Raw genomic sequence first — 25807 nt, 5'->3', positions numbered from 1 at the left:
TTTTCTGACTCACCCTCCCAGCCCAATCCCCAACATAAGCCCATGTAGAGCTTCATCCCAGAGGTGTTGACCACCCCTGGAGTGATGCCACATGAGAGAGAGAGTGGTCTGTGAGTGCCTCAGCCTCCAAGTTATTATTTGGATGTGTGGTAAAACCAGCTTCTGCCCCTAAATCCTCACATCCCCCAGAGGATATATAAACCAGCATCTTTCAAATTCCAGTGCTAAAGAGGTATAAGTAATGAGCAGATTTATTGACCATAATTGCACTTGAATTAACTAGATGTCTGTGTAGTTGGTGGCTCCTGCAGCCTGACAACCCTCCTGCAGCACTGGAAACCTCATTGCTTTGCTTCGCAACAGTTCCTATGCCAGGAAGCTTCAGAGGGCACAGCTCTCTTGGCACAACTCTAAAATAACTTGGCAAGTAAGCTCTGGAGGTTTAAACTCTTGCCCCAGCTGGGAAACATAATGATCTAGCTACCTGCGCTCTTTGATCTTCCCTTTGTTCTCTGATTTCCACAGATTTATCATTTGTTCACACACACACACACACCCCCCCCCCAAAAAAAAAAAAAAAAAGAAAAAAAATGCGGGCATCCTGGGGGGGGTGTGGGGTGGGAACAGAAGGGAAAAACAGGAAGAGAATTGGGAATACTCCCTGCAATTTTTAGGCAGGGCTGAGATGCAGCCTTGGCTCTGCTCTTTGTGTCCTCAGGGTGGTACTGCAGCTACTGCTTCCCCGCGCCTTGCTGGTTAGTGGAGAAGAGGAGGCACGTCGTACGTTTACTTTGCTGCTTAGAGGTTTGTTTTAACCTGCATCCCTGTATTAAAATGGCACGGATGCGTCTGCTCATGTGCTTTGTTTCCTGAAGCTGTGTCAGGGCTGTTGGGGTGAGTTGCAAAGGGGGCTTTTTGGTGATCCTATGCTAGATGAGGAGAGTCAGAGTCGGGCACTGCAAGTCACTGTCAGATCAGCAAGAATTTAGCAAAAATCTCTTCCGCCTCAGGAGACAGGGGAGGACTTCTGTGGGCAGTTGGCCAAAAGCCACACAAGTGAAGAATAAAGAAAAAAAAAATATATATGGGGACCTTTGCTAGGTCCAAAGACACTAAGATTTTTTTTTTTCTCTTCTGGTGTTCACTTAAAAATTGATGGATGCAGTTTATCAGAAATCTTTAAAGAAACTGCTATTACTGACCGGATAGCTGAGACATTTCTATACGACACTTTTCAAAGGGCAAAGGTGCTTCGCACACTTACAGCAAAAGCTCCAAGCAATGGTGAACCATATCCATGCAGCATGGCTACTGAGGCTGTAACCCTTAATGCTTCTTTTAGCCAGGTTTGTTCCCAAAGTATGGTATTACAGGAAAAAAATAATCACATTGTGGGATTTAAGCTGTTGCATAAGGGAGTATAGTACATGATCATTAAAATTATAAGTATAGCTAAAACTAGCAGAATTTTACAATGCACAGACTGTAATGTACTACAGGGCATCCATCTTCAGTAGAAGGAGTTCAAATCTGTGGAGATTTTAATCTATGAAATCTCTTGAGCATTTGGGGTTTTCATTTGGCTTTCTACTCTATTTGGTTGTGGCAATGTTTGAATAATGTCAGGGTGGAAATCGGTTTTATTCGACTTAATTTTGTCCATAGCAAGATGTACATTGCCTTGAAGTATGATGCAGTTTCCAAGCAGCAGGAAACAGGCTTCTCTTCAAGTCAGGTACTGGGCTGTAAAGTAGCAGGAAATGGTGGAAAGTGCAAAGTGGAAGTGGGTTTAAATGGCAGTAATCTCTACTTGCTTCAGGGAGAGAGCTATAAATTGCTACTCTCTCTTGCCTCTTGCCCCTTGCCCTAATGCAGGTTGTTGCTCTGCTTTTCGTTGATGGTATTGCACCTTTTCTTTAAGTGGACAGATGTAAAAAATTATAAGTAAAAGAAAGTTATATAGCACGGGGTGGGGGGGAGGAGAAGGTCTTTCCAAATACCTCATATTGTTGGATGTGGCTACTTCTCAGTTAGGAAAACTCTTTCCGAGGGTGGATGCACACAGATGAAGATACTGGCTGAGAGTGAGGGATAGCTGAAGTCTTTGATTGAATGCAGTTAATAGAAAAAAGACAAAAAAACATGGTGCAAAATCTCCCAAAGCCCTGAAGTCATGCATGGCTCATCCAGCAAGTGCACTCCAGGTTGGACCCTTCTAGTCACCACCCATTTATTTTAAAAACCAAAGTAGGAGTCTCAGCCATCTGAAGAACTATTTAAGAAAGAAAAAAAAAAAAAAAAAGGAAAGAAAAAAAAAAGAAAGAAAAAAGTGTTGCTCACATATTTTGGTTGCCATGGTTTTTGGAGACTCTGGTATTCACTGCATTCTAGATAGCAAATACAGACATAGATAATTTCACCTGGAAAATTGGTGGAATTTTCTCTTCTTTGTAAAGAGAAGATTTTGTCTGTTTCTTCTTGACCTACAGTTTCTGGGGGGCTTTTTGTTTGTTTACGGGTTTTGTGTGTATGCATGCAGAAGTGACACTGAATAAGATCGGTAACGATCCTGTTGTGCTATGCTTAATAATTCTGGGGTTTAGCTGGAGTAGCTTTGAGGTAACTCAGTGCAGTGAAAGCCTATATCAAAGATACAAGGTTGTGAGCCAATTTTTGGCTTATAGTCACTGCTTTCTCAGCAGGCAGATTCAGCAGTTACACAATGAAACTGATTGGACAGTGCCTGAGTTTTTGGCATGTGGGTTGTAATGGTACTGGCTGATCAGAGCAGATGATGCCTTCTTATTCTAAAAGACTGTGAGCGAGTGGAAGAAGTAGAGTTTCCATTTGCATTTTTGAAGAGGGGTGGTTTATTCAAGTGTATACTGTTATGACATTGTACTGGGCTGCATTATCCTTGCTGGCTTGGTTGGAAATTAAATTTCCCTTTTCTTTCTCTTAGTAGTACTTGGGATTTGGTGCATTTTTGAACTGTGGATATATTCAACTTCAAAAGGATTTTGCCTTAGCACATGGGAATAGCTGTCTTGTCATTATGACCATGGCCTTAAAATTTGCCATTAACTAAAGAAAGGACATTGTTTCATAGCTGCACGTGCATTTTATGAAGATGCTTCTTTTAGCCTACACAGTGGTTTTTGGGGAATAAAAGCTTTAACTAGGATTCAGGAGAGGCTGTGCAATTCAGAACACCATTTGTTCATTCTGTGTTTGTTCTTTCCTTGAGCCCAGTGCACTTTATCATTAATCCAGCTGGATTTGCACTGCAAGCTGTAATGTACCAAGGGGAATGTATAGTGTGGTGTACAGGTCTTACTGGCTGAGAAATATGAGAGAAAGAGGCTTTTCAGCACAGAATTGCAACTGGGACTGATGCTTCTCCTGCCTTTCTCTAAAGAGATCCTGATTATTGCACACCACTTTAAATGGGAAAAATCTGGGGCAGAAGTGGAGAGGAACACATGGTTTACTGGAGACAAAGTAGTACATATCCCTGCATGTTATTTGAACTGGAGACAGTAGTGGGGATAGCAAATTCATTTCATTTTTAGTTTTGCTGAATATTCCTTTTCTCTGCTAAAGGACACATTTTGCACATTTGCTTTTGCCTTTGACACCTGTAGCCATTTGCTGCACCAGTAAAAATGGAGGGTAAAAATATCCCTATGATAATTCAGTAGTACTTTACACCAACTGTAGCATCACTTTGCACAGGCATAAAAATGACTAGATGAGGTACAGAAAATCAGTCTGTAAATCCATAAAAATTGTGGGGTTTCTGCATCTACTGATTTTCCATTGTCTGTATTCATTAACAGAAAGGAAAATGGATGAATTAGTTCCAGGCAGCTGTTCATCTAACTTCCCCAAGCTGCTTACTAAATATCCTAAACACACTTGCTGAGTGTGTTTAGGATATTTTCACTTGCAAAGAAGTAAAAAAAAAAAAATCCCCAGCTTCTGTTATGTCTTCTGCTTTCTCTGTAGCCTTCTGAGGCCAAGGAGCCTGCTGCTGCCTTTTATATTTCCCTGAAGCCTGGCTCTGATCACATGGCTGCCTTCAAAGAAAGATTTTGTACTGAAGAGTGGTTTTTGGAGGGATCCTTCCATTTCCCTGAATGGTTCCCAGACCTCAGAGACCAACTCTTGTGTTGGGCTGTATGTTTTTCGTTAAGAACAGCCTGGGAGGTGCTGAGCTCTGCTTGCTATCTTCGTCCTATATTTTGCATGCAAAAACAGTCTTTAGGTTGATGAGAGGGGACTTCTGAACTTGGATGAACAGTGGGAAAGCTTTGATCCCACTGTGGCAGCATAGTAAAAGGACCATGACTTGCATCTGTCACTTACTAAAAAGTAGAAAGGCTTGATTTATTTTATGAGAAGCCATCGTGTTCATCCTGCATGTTTACAAGGATGAGGAAGGCTGTGGATTAGGCAGCCTTTGGCAAGAGATCTGTAAATTCGTAGCCCATGGGGGAAGGGATTTGGAGCAGGTTTGGGGATGTCCCAATGCCCTAGGCACAGCGGGAGGAAGAAGCCAAGAACCCAGGCGAAAGCCAGCTCTCACTCAGTGACCTGGTGTGTGTTGGAAGGAGGGTGGAAGGAAGCTGTACATGCCTTCAAAAGGAAGCATTAGCCTTGCTCCTTTGGCCTAAAAAGCACCGGAGAGCAGTGAGATGAGCAGCCCTGCCAGCAGAGACAGGCTTGAGGGGCCATCTCAAGCAGAAGGCTGAGGAGATGCAGCCAGGAGAAGGGCAGATGCTTGGATCTGCCTAGAAAACACAATTTAGTAATTTGGGATACAAATGGCATGTCAGAGAGAAAGGCTGCAGAGATTATTAATATGGTGGGTGGCTTTCTTGGGAAAGGGACTTCTGAAGCAGCTATTTTTCCTTCTTTCTGCAGCTCAATGCTGCTGATTACAAGAAAAGAGGATTATTATAGATATTACCTATTTAGACACTGGAGATAACACACAATGCTGAAAACTGAACTTATCTCTGATTAAAATTTAATTGCTCCCAAGCTTCCACTAGTTACTTGCATTAAGTTTCACACCATTGGTAAGTGCTCATCAACCAGTGCTGGATTTAACAGGAATTTGGCAGATGTTAGTGGAGTGCTGGAAGAAATCCAAACCACAAGATCTGTAGCATATCATATGTTTGAAAATTTGTTGGCAGCTGAAAGAAAAATCACAAACCAGGAAATAGCAAGAACTGGACACAGATCTCGTCAAATAGCCAAAAGGTTGGATTGTAACCTCCAGCACCTGGAAAACCAGCACAGGTGATGAAGTGCTGTGTGTCAGGTGTCTTAGGAAGGTGTAAAAGCAGCAGATTTTATATTATTAGCTTTTAGAGTGCTTTATGTGAGGGACATTGGTATCTCCATGGAAATCCTTAGGAGAAAAAAAAAAAAAGGACAACCCCCCCACACCAGGCTGTTCTGAGGCAATTTAGCAAATTAGCTATGTTTTATACAACTTAGGTTTTCTTCACAGATTTTCCTTGCTCCTGAGGACATTTATTCAGGAACAGAGTCCTTGTTCACTAAGAGACCAATCTGTTTCTGTTACTTATTTCCTTCTTATTGCTTTCTGTGACTGAAGTATCAGTGTGTAGTGTTATGGTAGCCTCAACAGCGTAGCACAGTGAGATTGCAAAGGAAGAAGATGCCTCTTGTAGATGAACTGGAGCTGAATTAAAATGTAGGATGGCACAATTCCTTTTCGAATAAATATTTAGCTGTGTTTAAAAAAAAACACAACACACTTCATGATTTAGTGTCATGTTTAAATGTATGCCAGTATCTTGACAGTGGTTGTGACAGGAGCTTGTATGGAGAAAAGTAGATCTCACCTTAAGCCTTTTTCAATTGAAACAGTGTTTGGTGGAGTTTGTGCAAAAGATTAAGTCTGATTCACTCCTTGTTGGGACTGAGCTGATGGGCACAAAAATAGAGCAGGACCTGCCTTGTGCTATTGCAACATTTGATCCCTTACATATGATTTCGTTTGTTCTCTGGTATATAGCAAAATGCATTTCATATGCTCTTGTCCTCTATAATGAGACCTTGGGTCAGTAGATCTCTGTTGCTAGGTAGATACTGCTTGGGATATAGGCTGGATCCCTGTGTTAATCTTGCCTCATCTTTTGGTGCTGATCTGGCTTTTTGTCATCTCTTGGGGAGGATGTGAGTGAATGAGAGTTTAAAAGTTTGAGTCTGTGGCTGAGAAATTAATTCAGCCTACACTCTTAAGCATTGCTTTAAATAACCTTAAGCCTAGGCTTTAAAGCTATACTGAACTGGGGACTGTGTGCTGCCATGCTCTGCACTACCAGCTGAATAAGTTTAGTATGTGGTAGTCTGTTTCCTTAGTAATGTCTGGTATTATTGCTAATAATTAATACAGTTTTTATAGAAAAAAGGCAAACCAAAATACTTCAATAAGTATCAATCTCTTTCAGTTCCAGATGCAAAATGCATCAGTGCTCCATTTTACATAGTATTTTCTGAAGACTTATAGAATATATTGTTCAAAGCAATTCAGAAATACCTGGATATAAATTCTATCTCCAGCAGTGAAACTTGTTCAAAAGCTGATAAGAAAGGAGATAATTTTTTTTTGAGCACCAAGGCAATCAGTTTGGAACTTGAACGGTGACATGGGAGGCAGAAGGTACACGTAGGCTGGCATGGGGCTTTTTGCCAGTGAGAGGGAAGAAATAGGGAAATGCAGGTGTTCTTCAGGTTTTTCAGAGTAAATCTGAAGCAGTTGTTCTTTAGTCCTGGGACACTGCTCTACCAGTGAGCACTAATCTAACCTGGCTGTAATAGCGACTGGCTCAGCTTCTAATTCTGTCCAGCAGATGCAGATATATGTACAGAGGTAGCAAACCATGTGAGGGATTTCAGCCAGCTTGAGCTATTTGAAGTGTGATGGGCTAAACCACCCACTGGATTCCCTCTGCCGTCAAGTGGAGGGGCATCTCCAGGCTGGAGATTCGGAAAAGCACATGCCAGAGTTGCTTATTCATGTAGATGTGTGAAGAGGATGTTTGTGGTTTCCTGGAAATTATAGTTATTTGAGGTGTGATGTAAATTTTGAGGTCAGTGCTCATCAAGATGCACTCAGGACTTCACAGTTAGCCTGAGTGAAATGGAGCCCTTATTCTTGTAGGATTTTCTTAGTTCTGGCCACATGTACAACTTCATTAGGTTGGGCTCCCAAGGCCCAACTATGTGCTAAGTGCTATGGGAAAATTAACCTTTGAGGAAAGGACCGATCCTTGATCCTCAAAAGGCCAGTGCTTTTTGAAGAGAGTGGGAGATACTGCTTTCTCAGGCCACTTGTTAGAGGCTGACCCTGGGATCTTGTTTCTGAAAGTCGTGACCTAAATGTCTTATCCATTGTGTTTGCATTTTTTTTTTCCAATGGGAAAAATAATGAAGTGCAAAAATTGAGGGAAAGAGAAGTCTGCAAGGTCATACTTGACCCACTCCTAAGGGCAGTGGCTGCAAAAGACTCTATCCATACTACTGGGCACAGCCCATTCTTCTTGCAGCTCCCCTGGATTTTGCTCTCAGTTAGACAATGGTTTTCTAAATATTCAGCCCAAAAAATTTTCTTTATTTAGTTAGGACAAGAACATTTCAAAGGGACTAATTTCAGACAGCAAAAGAGCCTCAACTTGTGCCTGCTTCACAAGCTCCTTCACTGACCCATGGTGCAGGAGTTCCGCAAGGAGCACATACTTGACTCTTTCTCTTGGCACATCTCTGTCACAACTTCTTGATGTTCTCAGGGCAGCATTTGGGTAGTTGCCCCACTTTTCAATGGCTGAAGTATTTTTCTAGCTCTCCATAGCTGTTTACATTCTTGGCCTACCTCCCTGGGAATAAAATGAACCTTTCTTTACCTGAGAGCTCTTGAAGATGCTGTGATATGTCGGGTGTGCAATGGCATTGTCTTCCATAACACTTCTTCCGACTGCCAGAATGGTAGACCTGGAATAAATATCCAGCTGCTCTTCCTGAAACCTAAGGCTTCTCTGCGTGAATGCGGTAAGACAAATCCTTATCCTCATCTCCCACTGACTTCCCAGCTAATGGGCTGTGGTCACAAAATCATTACTTATCATCATTTGCGCCATTGCCACATGCCAGCTGCATGTCTGCAGTAGCTTGCCTAACATTGGTCACCAATCATGCTGTGGACTGAATACATATTTCAGAAAAAACTGAGGATGCCTTGCAACAAGGAAGGTTTAAACAGGGCTCTGTTGTGCTCTCATCTTTCTGCATGGCAGGGTGGTAAGGAGAGACAGGCAGCAGGGGAAATTTTGCTGACACACCTGTTACATTGTCAGCAGTCAATTGGAAAGTTTTGTTGTTCGATTAAATGTATTCCACTCTATCAAGGATGCCCTTGGCTTCAATCTGGGTTATTAGAGGACTGAGTGTCTCATCATTTGCCTTTTTTTTTTTTTTAGTGCGCTTGGTTATTGTTGGCAAAACCAGATCTTTACCTACAGTCCTGAGAGAGCACACCTGACTTAGAGAAGCTCAAATCACAGATGTTTTTAAGGGTATCAGTTTTGGTTTTGCTTGTCTATTTTTTTAAGAAAGCACTTTTTAAATAATGCAAATTATATTGAGACAGGTGTTTCAAGTGCAAATCTTCTATAATATCCTCTTTCATGTGGTGTTTGATCAGTTAACCCTAATTGTAATTGTTTTGTGAAGGAAGAAGAGTATACACAAATATATACACACAAACACAGCTAGTTCATTTAGTGGTTCTGGGAGTGGGAAAATGGATGTTGTTTCCACCCTGCAATCAAACCTTAGCACTACTCCGCTGGTTATGGCTCCCCAAAGGTGGAGAAAGTGGTAATTCAGCGAATATTACCTCTGGGATGTACCACATTAGCCAGAAAGAAGGCTGTATATCTCCCCTCCCTATACTCTGCTGCACTGGGTTCTGCAGAAGGAAAGATGTTTATAAATGTTAGAAAATGCTGGGGGTGTTATGAGCTTAATTTGTGTTCGGTGCTCAGGTGGGCTTCCTTCAATCCATTGGACCCCTACCTGGAATATGAAAGGTTTGTCAGGACTATTTGAGACTTGTGTTTGGCATCCACAGCCCTGGACAGACAGACCCCATAGGTGCCCCTCCCGAACAGATGTACCTAAAGAAGGCAATTTATAAAAGCCTATAGCTCTAACAGAGCCACCGAGACTCAGTGTTCTTGGGGAGCCTACAAGCAGACAAGGGGCAAGGCTTGGCTCGAACATAAAATACCACTGAAGCTAATCTGGAACTCTGTTGAGCTGACCTGGTTTCCATGGCTGTCCCATCAGTAGCACTCAGGAATGAGTTGGTGATGGTGGCAGTGAGCTCCTGCCATGGTAAAGCATGGAGCTGTTGCAGGTCTAATCCATTGCTGTCTTATCCTCTGGGCATGGTCGCTGCAGGGTTAGCAGGGGGTGATCTCCCACTTCTTTGAGGTCTGATTTTTCCTCTTTCTGATGGAATATCCCTAAGTGGTAGCATGCTGCATCTCCAGGTACCCTTCATCCCAAAGTAATCCTTAAAATAAATTATGAATGAAAGCTGAAGGCACCACTCCACACTGTAAGTTATGGACACTGGACTTAGGGATGAGGAGGGTGTCAGATGTCAAGTAAAGAAGGCATCAAAAATTGTTGGCGTTGGGGGTAGCCTTGCTTTCAGAGATAAGGAAGCTTAGAAGTGGATGTGAGGCTGAGGAAAGCTCCAGGTCAGGTTGTGTTTGCCAGCAGAGGCTCTTCTGGGAAAGGAAAGCAAATGGAAAATAATGGAGAAATGAAACTGGAAGGAGCAGCTTGTTATTGAAGGGGCAGATATATAAATGGTTTGTAGGCAATGAGAGGCGAGACAGGCAGGATTAAGTTTTGGATCTGACCTGGCTTGAGGAAAAGAGCTAAAAATAGTGATTTAATGTCCCCTTTAGTGGAGGTAAGCCAGCACTGTGCACAGAAAGCTGTAATGCAGGTTCCACATGAATGAGATTTTATTCAATGTGCAGGGAGAGAAATCTGGATAAGAGGGAGAGTGGGAGATTTCTGACTGTTAGGCTGAAATTTCAGCAGGGATTCTATCACCTGTGAGGGCTTGGCCTCGATGGCACAATGTTCCTGTTGGCTGATGAAGGCAATCTAACACCGCATTTCCCACTTGGAGGATCCCTGCAGAGAAATCGTCTCCAAAAGAAAAATGTTCAGTGATACTGGCTTAGCTCATACTGCTTTCATCCACTCAGGCTAAGATTTAGATGCTATCAAAAAGGAAAAAGAAACCTAGAAAGGCCCAAATTAATATTAATCATAGGAGGAAGTAATTGTTAAGCCAGATTGGTCCTTGTGTGTGACTTCATTCCCATTTTACACCTTCTGCATCCTCTTTCCCTTGTTCCCCAGCTCCATCCCATCTCATTCGAGATGCTCTTAAGCTGACCTGAGTCAGCTCTGTCGTTATTTTGTTTTTCATTTAGACGAACACCACAGAGTGGAGTCGCTTCAGCTTGATAGAAAGGGGCACAAAATTTTCTGTTATGTTCTGATTGGAGTCCTGCATGCTTCAGCTGGCAAACAGATTGTCAAACATCCTTGAACAATATTTGCTCAGAATGCAAGAGAGAAAAGAAATCTAATACCTGCTTTTAGAATCAGTTCCTTCCTTTTGTGTTTTATTTGGTTTTCTTTGCACACATTTAAAATTTCCTTTTTATTAGAACCATATTCAGCCTAAGTTTCTTAGTGAGATTTGTTGTCCAGTGAGTACTTGCTCATGTTTAAAAGCTGACTGGATCGAGAGCTGATTTTTCCCCTTATCTCCACCCCTTTCCCTCAGTGGTAGGGAATGGAAGTAAATAATAGCTCTTTTTGGGGAAGAACATCCCCATCCCCACCCAGAACAGCAGCCACTGGTGGGCTGAGAGCTATGTGTGGCAAGTAAGTGTTGGGCCAGCATGTCCCAGTATTGTATTGTATTGTAACAGTGTATTGTAGGCTGCTCTTAGAGATGCTCTTGAGTCTCTTCATACAGGATGCACATTGTTATTACTGAAGACAAAATCTCAGCTGGGAAGCATAATTCACATTGCTGCCCCTGGAGCCGAAATGATGCATGTTGCTGAAATAAAGTTGTATCTCCCTTAGTTACAAGCTGTTGCCTTGTTGGAGTCTGTTTGACCGGACATCTCAGACTCTTATGAAATTTCTGTGAGCTCTGCTCTGAGCAGAGCTGCAGACAGCAATAGTTTAACTGAATCAGTGTCACTGTTTTAGCTCAAATATGAAGTTTAATAAGGAAAAATAATAGCTTAATTTGGAAAGACATCTTGTAGGCAGGGAGACTGACTTTGTATGAGTGACTCCTGCCAAGAGGATTGTTGTACTCAGAAATGTACTGTGGACATGCTGAGCTTGGCATAGAAGATGGAAAGAGTGGTCCCTTCTCCCTTCAGTTCAATACCTTGTCCGGGCTTCAGACTTTGCAGGAGATTCCTCTGGGAATAATGTGAATCAAAAGAAGGGCTCATTGTTTTGCATTACCCTGTAATTTCCTCATGCAATAGCACAGGAGGATCAAAGCCTTCCCTGTCCTCCTCTTGTTTTACTGTTAACCCTTGTCACATCTCAGCACTTCCCAGGAGTGTGTTGTGGGCTGTGATGATGATGAGAAGGAAATGAGGACATCGGGTTGTCTGGTTAGGGTGGAATTTTCCTCCGCTTCTCCCCACCAGTCTGTTCTTAGCATCCATACTGTAATTGTGGATTTTCTAGTTATCCATGGAAAGGCTTAAATCTTTCCAAGCACCAACTAAACACATCAAGGAAAAGTGAGCAAATAGTTGAGAGGCTTGTAGTTTCTTTTGTGCCCCAGAGATCTGCTGTAAGAGACACTGTGTTTTTCAGGAGACAAAGTCATAAGTTGCTTGCTGTTGGGTGGCATTTTCAGGCAAGGCTTGGGCATGGAAGTGTTGATGCAGTGGATGCAATGGCCCTCCAGGAACCTGTAAGCTCCTCCTGTCATCAATGTTGTGACCCACTTACAAAGAGCACCTCTGGTCTTTGGCAGATTGAACAGCTTTTGAGGTTACTTTTTTTTTCCTGCCCATAGACTGGTTGACTCAGATTTTTAAATCTAATCTCTCTTTTTTCTCTCTCTTCAGGCAAAGTCACATTTTTCTCTGCCTTGGAACAATCTCCATGGCAGCTGAACAGAGCAAGCAAGCTGCTTACTGCTGCAGTGCATACACTTGTAATTTCTATTTTGCTGAGCAGCTCCAGGTTGGCATGCCAATCAACTCTGTGTTTCTAATCAGCAGTCAGTCAGGCTCTAGCGTTCTTTACTGTGAGGGTGGTGAGGCACTGGAACAGCTTGCCCAAGAAAGCCGTGGCTGCCCCATCCCTGGCAGTGCTCAAAGCCAGGTTGTCAGGGCCTTAAGCAACCTTGTGTAGGGTGAGATGTCTCTGCCCAAGGCAGGGGGGATTGGAACTAGAAGGTCCTTTCCAACCCAAACCGTTCCATGATTCTATGCTTCTATGATTTATTTGAAGGTTTCAGTATTTCTTGACTTGGTTACTGCTGACCACAACAGTCTATCTATCATAGGAGACTTTCTTTCCTTCCCATCTCAAGCCTGACCACCATACTAGAAAGTCTGTTATTTCCTTCAATTCCAAATGAGTTCAGTGCAATGCTCTGGGTTTTTTTAGTATTCCTGGCCTGACATCTACTCTCATTATAAATTATTCTGTCTGCTTCAGCTGCATGCTTTTTCTCATTTACATTTAAGCTAATGGAAGAAGAGTTGCTTTTGATTACATAAGTGAGCTAGATTTTGGGTCAGCATTAGTGTAAAATGAGTTCTGGCTGCATAATGTAAAATATTGGGGATTTTAAGGGGTTTAGTACCTGTAAAGTGCTGCAATGACTGGAAAAACTAATATACTTCTTCCCTGCAAGTTGATGAAACTTCTTGATGCATGTATGTGAAAGGCTCATGGCTAATAACATTACCGGTCTCAACACGTGTACTAAAGTATCTGCTGTAAAATATGTACAAAACAAAAACATTTCAACATATTTGTTGCTAAAGAGAGGAGAAATAGACTTGTAGACTGATGCTTTTATTTTATGTTACGTTTGAGAACTGTAAAATGAGGTTTAGGCCGTGTGCTAGAAGTATACTGCAGCTCTTTTGCCCTGCATTGTAGCAGTATATCCGATACTTAAATATCTGCAAGTATATAAGGATCTATGCTGTATTTTAGAATCAGGTACAGATTGCTTGGCTTCTCTTTTTCTTCTTTTTCCTTCCAGTCTTCTGTTATACTTTTGAATCTTACAGTCATATGAAGATACATTCATATTTAGCTAGACAGCAGGTGTATTTTTTAAAGTATGTGCACTGGACTAGGCCAGACTTTTTCTTGTCTCTCCTCTCCTCTTTTTTCACATATTGAATATATGTATCTTTTTTTTTTTCTTTTTTCCTTTACAAGAGACATGATTCTTTTGTTCAAAGTATCACATAGAGGCTTTGCAGCAATACGGGGTATTGAATTGTATAGGTGTATATATACAAAGGTACGGAGACTACATCGTTTAAAAATCTCTAAAGGGTGCCATTTACTTTTTTTCAGTTCCCTGTCATCCTGTCTGCCTTTCTTTGCCAGTTTCCAACTTCCTAAGATTCTGCTGGTGCTTCTGAGGATCTTCAATGCCTTTGTTGATAGCCCAAGTGGATTTGGTGCGGTTTAGGCTTCCAGGCCAAGAGTACATTATGGAAAATCTGTGTTCTGGCACAGCAGCACCTGGATGTTCCTTTGTGCATTTGATGACTTGGGTTTGGACCAGTAATTCCCCTGGGCATATAACCTTTAGTGCCTGACTGCATGCAAAACCGCATGCCAAACCTGGGGAGGCAATCATACAGCTTTGACCTAAAATATTTTACTTTTCAGTGCTACTATTAACTTTCTTGGAAGTTTTTCTTATGTTTTTGTTTTCCATGGGCCCATTTCGAAGTCCTACAAGGTCAACGGGTATATTCCTCTGCTTCACAAGGAAAGCATGCTTACATGGCAATGTGGTGGTCTGAACTAGCCATTGCCAAGAATAATCTGAAAGATGACAAATGTAATGCTAGAAATAAGTGTTGAAGGTTTTTCCATCTTAGACTTATGTACTGCCATATGGTCATCAACCCCTTGCATGAGAGTTTGAAACTATGTCTCAGTCAAAGCTGACTGCATGAGAGTTGGTATCCCTTAATGATGAAGAGCCAAACAGGTTAGGTTGAATCCTTTTCTGATTTTTGGATGCTGTTCCTTCCTGCTTCTGAGCTTTCTGCTGTGACTTTTCAGCTAAGATGACTAGCCATGGCATTGTCTTCAGACTGGAGATCTTTGCCATCTCCTTGAGATGCTCAGGTATATGAATGCATATTCAACATCACTATTAGCACCCCAGTGTCCTCCCTCAACAAAAAACTAGCCCTTGGGACACAGGTAAGGGATGCTTGCATGCCAGGCTTTTTAGGACATCAGTGTGGACTTAAAAGTATACCAAATTGCCTGTGTCCATAATTACTGAAGTGTACTATGAAGACCAGAGAACCTTGAAAATGTTACTCCGTTCATTTCACCTTAAAAAGCCCTGTATATTTCACAGTTTGTTTATTTGTTATAAATCCGCTTTGCTGAAGCAAATGTGGTTTTCGTAATGTTAATGGTGCTCTCATTGTTAAAGCCCTCCGCAGAACATCAGGTATTTATAAAACAAATTTAGACACCAGTTCTGTAGTTAAGTATTGTTTAGGCAGATCCCTGAGCCAACATGAATACAGCTATTAGAATTGAGCTTTACAAAATATTGACATTTCTCCATAAGTAATAAAGAGTTTTGGAAGGGAGCTAAACAGTGTTTTATGGTTTGTTAGGAAAACGGCTTTATTTCTGAAAGTTGCTCAGTATTGATATACTCACAATGGAGTTTTGTCAGCTTCTTAGGATTGGCTTACATGAAAGATTTTTTTTTAGCACAGGCTTGTTCCCTTCGTCCCTTCCAGGGGCAGAAAGCAAATCACTGGCATGTCTGGGGAGAGGGTTGAGCTGATCCAAGCTCCAAAACAAGATGCGACCAAGAGGCTGAGTCCATGCCTGCCATCTGATTTACAGGAGGGGTCTTGACATCTGCAGATCCACATTGAGGTGCACCAGAGCATGCTCAAAGGATGAGAATAAACATTTGTTCTCAGCATCTCCATATTTCTGCTAGTTTTAGTGGTCAGCTCTCTGCATAGTTCAGGCTGGTTTTCTTGTAGGAGCAAGAATAAATAGAAGAAATAAATAACATAGAATCCAATGCAGTCAGAGACTGTGTGAAACAGGTGCTCTGGAGAGAGAAATCACTTCGACAGCCTTGGAGAAGGATTTAGTTTTTTGAATCAGGTTTGAAATAACCAGTGGATTGAGCAAGAGGAGAAAATAGACGGGTTTGGCAAAAAACAAAAGATGATCTTTTGCTGTCAGGTTTATCATTCCTGTTGCTCTAGAGGATGCTAAAAGTACAGTATGGATATAACATCTACTGTACAGACAGCAAACCCTGCTTTCAGGTCTCCAATTCATGTCTGGGAATGCTGTACCACCTGCATGCTGATGAAATCAATCCTAATGTGTTAGAGAAAGAAGGGTATAAGTAACCTTAGCTCCACCTTCAATTTTTGTGGTTTATTCCTTTTCCCCTCTTTCATTTTAGCTGACTGGCCCACCCCCAGAATGTGTTTGCAGGTAAAACAGTGGGTATTGGGGATGTTTTGGAAGCCCAGCAATGGTATATACAAAACTGGGAGGGACCTCAAATCCCAAGCCTCAGAGCAGCTGAGATCAAGGTGTGGTACACATGTTGTAAGGGAGATGCATAGTAAATGCAAAAAGCAGCCTGTGTGATTTTAATCTTCCAAACTAGACAAGAGGAAGCAGGGTCAGGCAGCTTTCTACCCATCTCTCCACGTATACCTCTTGCACACTCATGTGTTGTGGGGCCAGGGAGCTGACTTCTTGTAGTTCCAGTGGGTTGTATTTTTAGGTTCAGTTGTACTATGCCCTCTTCCTCAAGAAAACAGCATAACACAATCAGGTTTTAAATATTAACACAGAGATCACAGGAGTGTAGCTTAGAAGCACCGAATCACTGAGAATTGGAAAGTCTAATCTGTCCTTTTGAAAGCTGTCCAATTTCTTTTTTATTTACAGCATTTGAACCATTTCACAAATTGGAAAGCAACTATCCAGCCATTTCACAGGCAGATTATGATATGTTTAAAAGAGTCCAAGGCATTTATCCAAATGCAATTGGCCATCTTGCTGACTAACATCTAGATTGGAGATATTACACAGACAGATGAACAGAGGCTATTTGAAGATGATAGTTTTCTGTTATTAAACTTGTGTTTGTAGCTCACAACTGAAGAAATATTTTGGATAGTTGTAGAAGCTGACTGTGGCCCTCAGAAAATGCTAGGATGTGAATAGTCATTTTATGACTCCTGCACTTGCTCCCAATCATTGCAAATGCAGAGATGGAGAACTGGCTCCATCTGGCACTGCCTCAGCAGCGCACATGCAAGTTATGCAATTAAAGATGCAAAGTGCAGGCAAAAGTCAGGAAACATACATTAGATGAAGCTACGGACAGGAAAATTTGGTTTTCCCTCCTAGCAGCTAAGCGTGTGCTTGTTCTGCATAGAAACTAAAAGGTGTGTTTCAGATGCATGGATAAAACATATACATGGTTTAATTAAAAACTTAAAAAATAAGTATAAACCTGGCAATCTCAGCCTCCAGGAAATCTCTTAAAGTTGTAAGTGTAGTGCTCACATGTCTGCACTCTAACATGGTCTGAATAAAAAACTGACAACGCCTGTTATTGAAATCAAAAGTGATTTCTCTAACAATGGGATACTGGGGAATTCCTACCGGGCTTCTCTTTAATAGAGTTTGAAGGATTCAGGTTGGAAGACATTGTAGAAGATCTGCACCACTGGTTCTGATAGATGTGAACCATGCCAGGGGACAGAGATTGTTTAGGAGGTTAGAAGTTCACTCCATACATACAGTAATAATATGCAGCTGGTGTGCCCTTAAAAAGAGGTTGTAAGCTTTCCTTTTTTCTTTGTGAAATAACATGTGGATTAAAGAGAAAAAAATAGTAGTAGTCAGATTTTATACATTCGAATCCAGAAATTCAAAATAACAATGTATGACAGCATTTTTGAGAACTAGAGCGATTTGAAGCTAGATTGCCTAAATATAGCTCTTGAACTGAACTCTCAAATGTATTAGATTACTCCATTTGTAATAAATTTTGATCTACTGTCTATTAGATCAGCTCTTCTGTAATCTTTTCCTGTTTACCATGCCTCCTATGGGCATAGTTCGTCTGCATTTCTAAAAGCGTTAGAGCATGATACTGAATAAAATGCTCAATTTTTATGTCTTGTGCATGATGGCCCAGTTAAACTTCTGCCTGAATATTCAGAATCAGTTTCAAAGCCTGGAAAGAGCAATGTGGCATTAATGCCCTCATTGAATGGGCACCAGAGGGTATGGGAGTTTCACAAAGGTGGATTTGTCAGAGGTCCCCAGTAGGAAAACTGAAGATTTTAGGAACTGTCTTATCATAGAAGACGACCATAGTGAAGACAACAACTGATGCTCCTGTCCTGTACCACTTAATTTCCTGGTATTGCTAGATATAGCAATGTGCTCTAACCCCATGCCAGTGACATTTGAAACATACAATCATAGAATACTCAGGGTTGGAAAGGACCTTAAGGTCATCTAGTTCGAACCCCCCTGCAATGGGCAGTGACACCTCACACTAAACCACGTCAGCCAAGGCTCTGGCCAACCTGGCCTTAAACACCACCAGAGGTGAAGCATTCAAAACTTCCTTGGGCTACCCATTCCTGTGCCTCACCACCCTTGTAGTAAAGAACTTCTTCTTTATATCCAATCTAAACTTCCCCTATTTAAGTTTTAACCCATTACCCCTTGTCCTACCACAACAATCCCTGATGAATAGCCCCTCCCCAGCATCCTTGTAGGCCCCCTTCAGATACTGGAAGGCTGCTATGAGGTCTCCACGCAGCCTTCTCTTCTCCAGGCTGAACAGCCCCAACTTTCTCAGCCTGTCTTCATACGGGAGGTGCTCCAGCCCCCTGATCACCCTTGTGACCCTCCTCTGGACTTGTTCCAACAGTTCCATGTCCTTTTGATGTTGAAGACACCAGAACTGTACGCAATACTCCAGATGGGGTCTCACAAGAGCAGAGGGGCAGGATCACCTCCTTCAACCTGCAAAACATGGTCTGATGTCTCCGAAGTAAGCTATTTTATGAGTGATCCAGTAATTTCTTGGAGAAGAATGGGTCAGAGAAGAAAAGCATAAAAGAAAAAAGTAGCTTCTTTTATTCAAATGACATTTAAACTGGGGACCTGACACTAAGAGCCAAAAAATTTATGAAGTGCTTAAACACACACACACACACACAGAGAAGTCCCACAAAAGCATAAAAGTTGATATTTCACACACACCAAAAAAAAAAAAAAAAAAAAAAAAAAAAAAACCAAACAAAAAACCCCACACAAACAAGCTTCTGCTTGGATTCTTATTTTTTTTCAGGCAAAACCTGGAAGTTTGCAATAATAGCAAGAATGGTTTTGACAAAATGACCTTTCCATAGCAAACTGGCACATGTAATAAACAGTTGATCATTGTCAGAACTGTAGAGTTTTAATTCAAAGGAGCTCTGCTAGACATATTTTTTGGCTGTTGGAAATCGGTCCCATGTGGTGGCTGCTTTGAATATATTAATTGTCTTGCTGAGAGTTGTGGCGCAATGAGAAAGGAAGAGTTGGGGGCAGATTGATTGGACTTGAGCCAGTTGCAATGATTATGGACACTTCAGTTCTCATTCTTTGTTGTTTTATGTTAAATGCTCAAACTGAGATTCAGAGGAAAAAACTCAGAGTCTTAAGTGATTCCAGCTTGAAGTGCATTAAAATAGCTGAGTTTGCATGATGTCTTGGACCACCGCTGTAGGTTTTCCCCTAGTACAGGGAATTCAACATTTTGCCAAACCCACCACACCATCTGCCCAGGCCCAACAGTGTAGTTACGTGTGGGCAGAGTAGCTTTGGACATAAAAACTGATCCCCTATTGAAAGAGGTTGGAAAAAAAATCCAGAAAGGGTTTTTCCATTTCGCAGCATTCCACAAGGGAATGGACCTTTCTTTTCTCAGATGCAGCATCCTCCTCCTCTGCTATTTCAGACATGGGTAAGAGGGAGAAAAAAGAAGAGCTACATGTCTATTCCATTGTTGAAGACAACATGCCATGTTGAACACCCTGGGGCCATCGCTATCTAACTTTTTCTTCCCACCAATGTTTTTTGTGAGTCTTTTGTCAGTCTCAATCAATAAAGCTGCAGCAACAAAAACCACAACTCCAACCTGTCCAAAATCAGTGTGTGAACTTCTACGTTCGCACACAATTTTGACTCAGCTTCCCCAGGTAATGGCATGTGTGAGCACAGGGGAGAGCTGTTTGATGTGAAGCCTGCTTGGCCTTTCCCTGCAGTAAAAATAAATCAGTTTCTCTCAAACACATGGAAGGAGCTGTACATAATTTAGAGGTTAATCTTACCTTGTTGATTCTCTGGCCCATAGTTCCTGGGTGACACTAGCATGTGGCTTTTGGTCTTCTGAAGACAACCATCATGAAATGGTTTTGCAGGGTGATGTCTTTTGTAGTGTAGACTCAGTATAATGTTGCAATCCACCAGTGTTTTAACGGCTATGCTGATGGGTACCTGTTTATGCAGCTCTTAGGGATGGTACCAGTATGCAAGGCTCAACATACATGCTTCTTGACTTCAGTCATCCTTTTCTGTCACCTTACTGTGAGTTTAGTGAAAAGTCACTCCCCAAAAAAAGAGGAAATGAAAATTGGAATATATTTATTTTCAAATACTAATTTTTTTCTAGGGAGTTTCAGAAAATGTTTAGAAATGCTTTTGAAAATGCTTGTACAAAACTAATTCCTACGAGATATGTTTATGTGGCAGGGAAAAGAAAAACAGCTGTGATATAATCCTCCAACTGTATTAGGTTTTGGGGTTTTTTGTGCTGCTTCTTTCAAGATGTGCCTAAACCACCTTATTTGCTATGTAAATACAACTTGTACCTTCTTTCAGTAGAAGAAAAAGTGATAAAAGGGGATGCTTTTTCCCTGTAAGCAAAGGATGTGATTGACAAATATGAAAAGGGCAAAACTAGCAGAGAGGTAGGGAGGCATCTTCAGGTTCTGTGTTTCTCACAGCCTTACTGAAACCAGCAATGCTCATTTGTCTTAACACAGAAGCAATGTGTGTAAATAATTGTGAATGCAGCCTAGACGTGCTCAAGAGGGATTGCTGTATCCAAGTGATTGAGATGCTGAACTCCGTGGATTAGTTGTACCTCAGTTGCTCAAGCACTGCACCAGCTGCAGCACAGGGAGCAGGCACGGGCTGTTGGCCACTGACACCTCAGCACATCTGCTTAAGTGTCAGGCTCAGGAGCACAGAACTCTCTGGACAGTGAAGTCATCATGATTTGCTTGGACCGTTTGCATGAAACTTGGAGTGTGGCCTCTCTTTCCAGTTACGTGAGCAAGCACTGGCTCATAGCCATCAGGCTAAACCTTTGGATTGCAACCCCCAGGGGAGAGCCTGACAGATGTCTTCTGTCACCTGTTACCTAGCAAAAGCCAGTGAACCTCACCCAGCAAATCTTGTCTGCAATTTGTGCTCCAGGGGCAGCCAGTTATCTTCATTCACGGGACAGAAAACACATGACATCTCTTAAAAAGGGTTTTCAGTTATTGAATACACTGGGTCATAGGCTGGATACTTAGGTGCCAGAAGAAAACTATGAGAGAAAAGGTAGCTTAGTAGTGATCACAAGTAGCCTTGCTTGAAATCAAAGCTGCTTTTGCAATAGGAAAACATTAGTCAGAGTCATCGGGGAAAGCAGTCTCCCATGTCTGGCAGCACCAGGAAGAGGTAGGCAGAGTAGAAGGTAAGATGATACATGGGCTAGATTTTCCTGGTACCAGATATGAAGCACTGGTCTTAGGTCAGTAGTGCACTTGTCATGTTAGGCCAGGAAAGGGGAAAACAAGGACATGGATAAGGGGATGAGGAGGACAGATTTTTCCCTAGGAGTGAATCTCTCCCATGATCCACCCGAATTCCTCCTCCAGAAGCCTGAGCTCTGTGAAAAGGTTGGCAAATAAGAAGGAAGAAGAGAAAAAACTAATGATTTCTTTTTCCTGCTAGTCAATGTGTTGGGAGTAGAGAGGCTCCTCTGGGAGCTGCAATTACTCCCCTGGGGATGCTGGAAATGCTTTGGGTTTTGTTTCTTTTTTCTTACAGCTGCAGCTCTAGGCTGAATGATGGCAGAACTTAGCCTTCTGCTATTAGTGCCAACTCTCTAGATAGAGCAGGGAAGAAAAAAAGTGAAATACCACTTTGGGGTGTTTCTGAGGAAGAGGTGTTTCCACAGCTTGTGGAAACACCTATAGCAGTGCTGTGCATCACGGAATGGAAGTCTGCAAAGTCTTGGATTTGAAGCCTAGGAGTAAAAACTGAGTCTTATCCAAAAGCTGTCTTGAAAGTCTTGTTATGGCAACACATGGTTAAAACAAGTAGTAAAAATAAAATTTATTTATTTTATATTTCAGTTGTAATAGTGTTGATGATTTTACATTTTTAGTTGTACTAGTGGGATTATACATTTTTAGTTGTAATAGTGTTGATGATTTTTAAAGGTTAGCACTTGCCTACGAGCAAAGATTGTATTATGAAGTATTATCTGAAGAATCCTTCTGCTAAAGCGCTGCTGCAATGCTGTTTTACCTAAGTCAAAAATTCACAGTTTATTGGCAGCCTGAGTTAAGCTGGAGGTTTGATCTCTGTTCTGTGCTGCAGGATTTAGGTAATTTTTCACAGATTGCAGTCTTCTCTTCATGGCTTTGCTTGGATTTAAGAATCATTTATATGTAAATGATCCTGATGTCTTGTTCTTTCCCTTCTTACCAATTAACTTTGTTTTAAAGCACACAGTTCTGTGAGGAAAATCAGCAGTGGTGCTGCCTGGGGCAGGTGAAACTGGGTGGTGTTAGCATGGTGATCATGTTTGCTGGAGCTCATTACCAAACTGACTTGCAGAATAATCAGACCTTTGAACTGAGTTCAGTGGTATCCCATTCATCTCACCCTGTTAGGCCACTTCATGGCAGCTCTTTTATGTCTTCTTATAATTTGTCCTATGTAAATAGCCATGGTGTTTATTATTAAAAGCAGCAAGAAAGCCCAATTGAACAAGAAAAAACTTGGAAGAACAAGCCCTTAAAGAGATTTCAACTCTAGTGCCGAGGGGTTTATTAAAGATAGAACAACTCTCTTTTTGTGGCTGAAGGAAAATGCCATTAAATCCCTTTGTCTTGCTGCTACAGTAAACTTGCCAGAGCTATTCCAAAAACAACGTGTCAAGAGATATTCAATGATTGTCAATGAAAACTAAACTCAAAAATGTAGCATCCCTGTGTGTGGATCAAAGAGAACGCCAGGGTGTTCAGTATATGTTCCTATATGCTCACAAATGACTGTAAGAATTATTTTAAGGGGAGGTTTGCTAGTTTTGGCTCTGCAACTAAATCTGCTGTATCTGCTTGGTACCTCTGCCTGTAGTGTACAAGCATAGGTTGTTTTGCAAACAGAAAAAGCTTGTTATTGCGTGAGTGAATGGGAGAATTTGCAGGTTGCTATCTACTGGGCTAATCATTACAATGAAGAAATAAAATATTTACTCATGTACCTGCTGTTGTAAAGCAGATAGTATCTGTAAAAGTTCTCCACAACTTCTTGTTCTTGTTGATCCAGCACAACTTTGAGCAAAAACTAGAAGGAATCTGTCAATGTCTGCAGGACTTTGCATTGTACTTGTTGTAGTTGCGCTATTGCTCACTTTTTTGTGGCTGGGGTTTTCTCAAGGAGAGTAGAGCTCAGATTTTTAAACCGAATGTTTTCTTGAAAAATACTGATCCCTCAGAAAATTATGTGTATGATGCTCCTGAATTTTAAAGTTTGAGGGGAGGTTGTCTCAGGCTTGGACTAAAGTTACCTAAAACCAGAGGAAGTGCGTGTTTGAACTCCTGTGTTATTGATTACTCTGGGGCAGAATTGCTCACAGCACCATGGACTTAAATAACTTAAAGAACAAAACCCTCTATTTTACACTAAAGGCAGGACTCTCTATGTTTGAAATAGATTGGCTTGAATGAACTCCAGTAATAGGATTGTCATTATACATATACATTATAATATTAGACTAATAACATTATAATATTATACTAGCATTGCACAAATAGTGAGTGTGGTTGTTTTCACTGGACCTAGAAGAGAGGAAAATCTCCACTCTCAGGAGATTGCAGGATGAGCCTGCTCACACAGCTGGGTAGTTAAGAGGCTGGTCCTTGAGGTGACAGGGTGATTCTCACATTTTAATTTCTGGCTAGGCTGGAGTTCACACTTGACTGTATTTAATACATAAACTCCAGTTCGTGTTGCTGGACATGGAGCAACTGTGACTCTGAAGGATTTTTGATGCTCAAAGGTAGGATGGGAGGGAAATGTTGTGGCATGGGAATTAAAGAGAGAGTAGTATCAGACGAGGATCAGAAAAGCTTATTCATAGGGCTTCCTTACCTGTCTTTCCCAGACAGCCGCAGTGTTTCCCCAGGCAGGGATTGAGGGGGCATTTGCGAATACCTGGAATTTAATTGGAGTAAAAGCATTATGTTGAGAGAAGCAGGAAGGTGCTTATCTTTGGGAGAGGCAAAAGAGATGGGAGAAGCAGGCTTCTTCACAAGCTGTACACGGCTTGGGCAATGGAGGAACAATTGGAGGTAGCCCATCTCAGTTTCTTCACCTGAGATTTCAGGTCAAGCCATAAAGAAATCCCCATGAAGCTCCAGCCTGTGCAAGCACCTTGGTCTAAATAGGAGGCAAATTAAAGTAATTATAAGGTAGGCATCCTTCAATGTTCACCACTTGCAGTATTTTAGGGGAGCTATTGCAGGATGTTTGTAGGTTATAGGATGTAGGATGTACTGTAGGATGGGTTAATGCATTTCTAAAGCAGGTTTCCCTATTAATCCCTAAATTAAATAGCCTGTTGAGCATTAAACTCTGGAGGATTTGGCTGGGGTGACATGCACCTTTGCATCTGCCACACGGCCTGCAGCTCAAAGGGCCAACTGCTGCTGTTGGAATGAAGCAACAAGGCATGAACCTGACAGAAAATGAACGGCTTGCTCTGGAGAACAGTCTTATGTTCATCCCATTGTGCACTGCTGTTTTGGGAATGGATTTGTGATGCGGGGCTTTTTTTATTAAACCATGAAAATATTTTTCTGTCCAAACCATCTGGGTCTTCAGTAACACTAAAAAATTAAAAGCACTTCTGTGCTAGGTGTTCTCTAAAAGATGGAAAAGAAGATTTTTACATTAAAATGCCAGGAAGAAAAATGGTGAGGGCATAAAGTGCTGCTTTATTTTCATCAGATGCTAGTGCTTTTGGAAAATCGGTTTTGCTCCAGCAGTCATTATCCCCCTGTGTGCATCTCTTGCTTTGTGCTCCAGCTTTGATCTGAAAGGTGCCTGTGAAGCGAGGCTTGCATTAGCTGTAGTTCCAGCTACATCCCACAGAGGTAGAGGTGACATCCCTGGGACCTAAGCTTGAATCCCTATTTTCCTTCTTCTTTTTAATCAGCTATGCCTTTGTTCCAGGAGTGTCAACATCAGGGGCTCTAAGCCCGGGGAGCACCACGGCCACCACTACAGCACGGATGGTCACCAGCAGCAGCAGCCGCCCCACCACCACCTCAGCCTCAGGCAGGAGGAACAGGAGCACCAGCACGCCATCGCCCATGGCTGATGTCCCTGATGAAATGACCACTCACCTCTCACCTGCCTCCTCCCAGCTGCCACCGGCTGGCGCAGAGAGCTGTGACCCCATGGAAGCCCGTGATATTATGTGGTCTCGAACTCGGCAGGGACAGGTGGCAAAGCAGCCATGTCCTATGGGCTCTATAGGTGAGTTGAGGGATGGGAGAACACAGCAAGCTGTCTCTGTTTGCCCATGGGATATTGTGAGTGTGCAATGGGATTTCTCACAGGCCCCTCTGGCACACATGCTTCCCTCAGTAGATCCCACTGATGCCTTCTGTCAGGTCTGCATTGCTTTGGTGAATCGTGGCAAGCAGATGGCTGTGCCCAAAATACGCTGACTGCATTGTTTAGGATCTTTAGCTTCTCAGGCTCTGGCAAAAAGAGAGTCCAAGCTAATGACCTTGTAGGGTTGAGCTTGATGTGCTATAAAAGCTTCTGCTTCCAGAAGTTATGTACAATGTGCCTGCCATCTCTGGTTTTGCCTGTATTTGTAGATCCTGGGCTCATTGGCTGATGTGTTGATGGCCAATGCCTTGCTTGATTGAGAATGGAGGAGAGAAGGAGGAGAAATAAACAAAACTTACATTTTGAAGCTCTTTGCTGCACTGTTTGCATTTCAAAGGTTGTGGCCAGCATTTTGGAGCACTCCTGAACCAGCGTGAGTGAT

At 42.0% G+C, this 25807-nt stretch overlaps 1 protein-coding gene across 17 annotated transcripts in view; it reads left to right on the top strand.

The window, feature by feature from the left end:
* ADGRL3 (adhesion G protein-coupled receptor L3) overlaps nt 1-25807 on the top strand; it is a gene marked incomplete at its 3' end in the record, with an annotated part of 327501 nt that overhangs the window by 205030 nt on the left and 96664 nt on the right. For 9 of the 17 annotated variants that reach the window (XM_080613903.1, XM_080613905.1, XM_080613916.1 and 6 more), the window contains one exon: nt 24979-25284. In XM_080613903.1, coding sequence (XP_080470029.1) covers nt 24979-25284 — 306 coding nt within the window. The remainder of the gene's footprint in view (nt 1-24978; nt 25285-25807) is intronic. The other 8 variants (XM_080613904.1, XM_080613917.1, XM_080613911.1 and 5 more) reach the window with 1 other exon arrangement.

Source organism: Psittacula echo (assembly GCF_963264785.1).
Source record: "Psittacula echo genome assembly, chromosome: 1".
Classification (NCBI taxonomy): domain Eukaryota; kingdom Metazoa; phylum Chordata; class Aves; order Psittaciformes; family Psittacidae; genus Psittacula; species Psittacula echo.
Note: the sequence above shows the minus strand (reverse complement) of the source record. Positions and strands in the feature narration are given on the sequence as shown.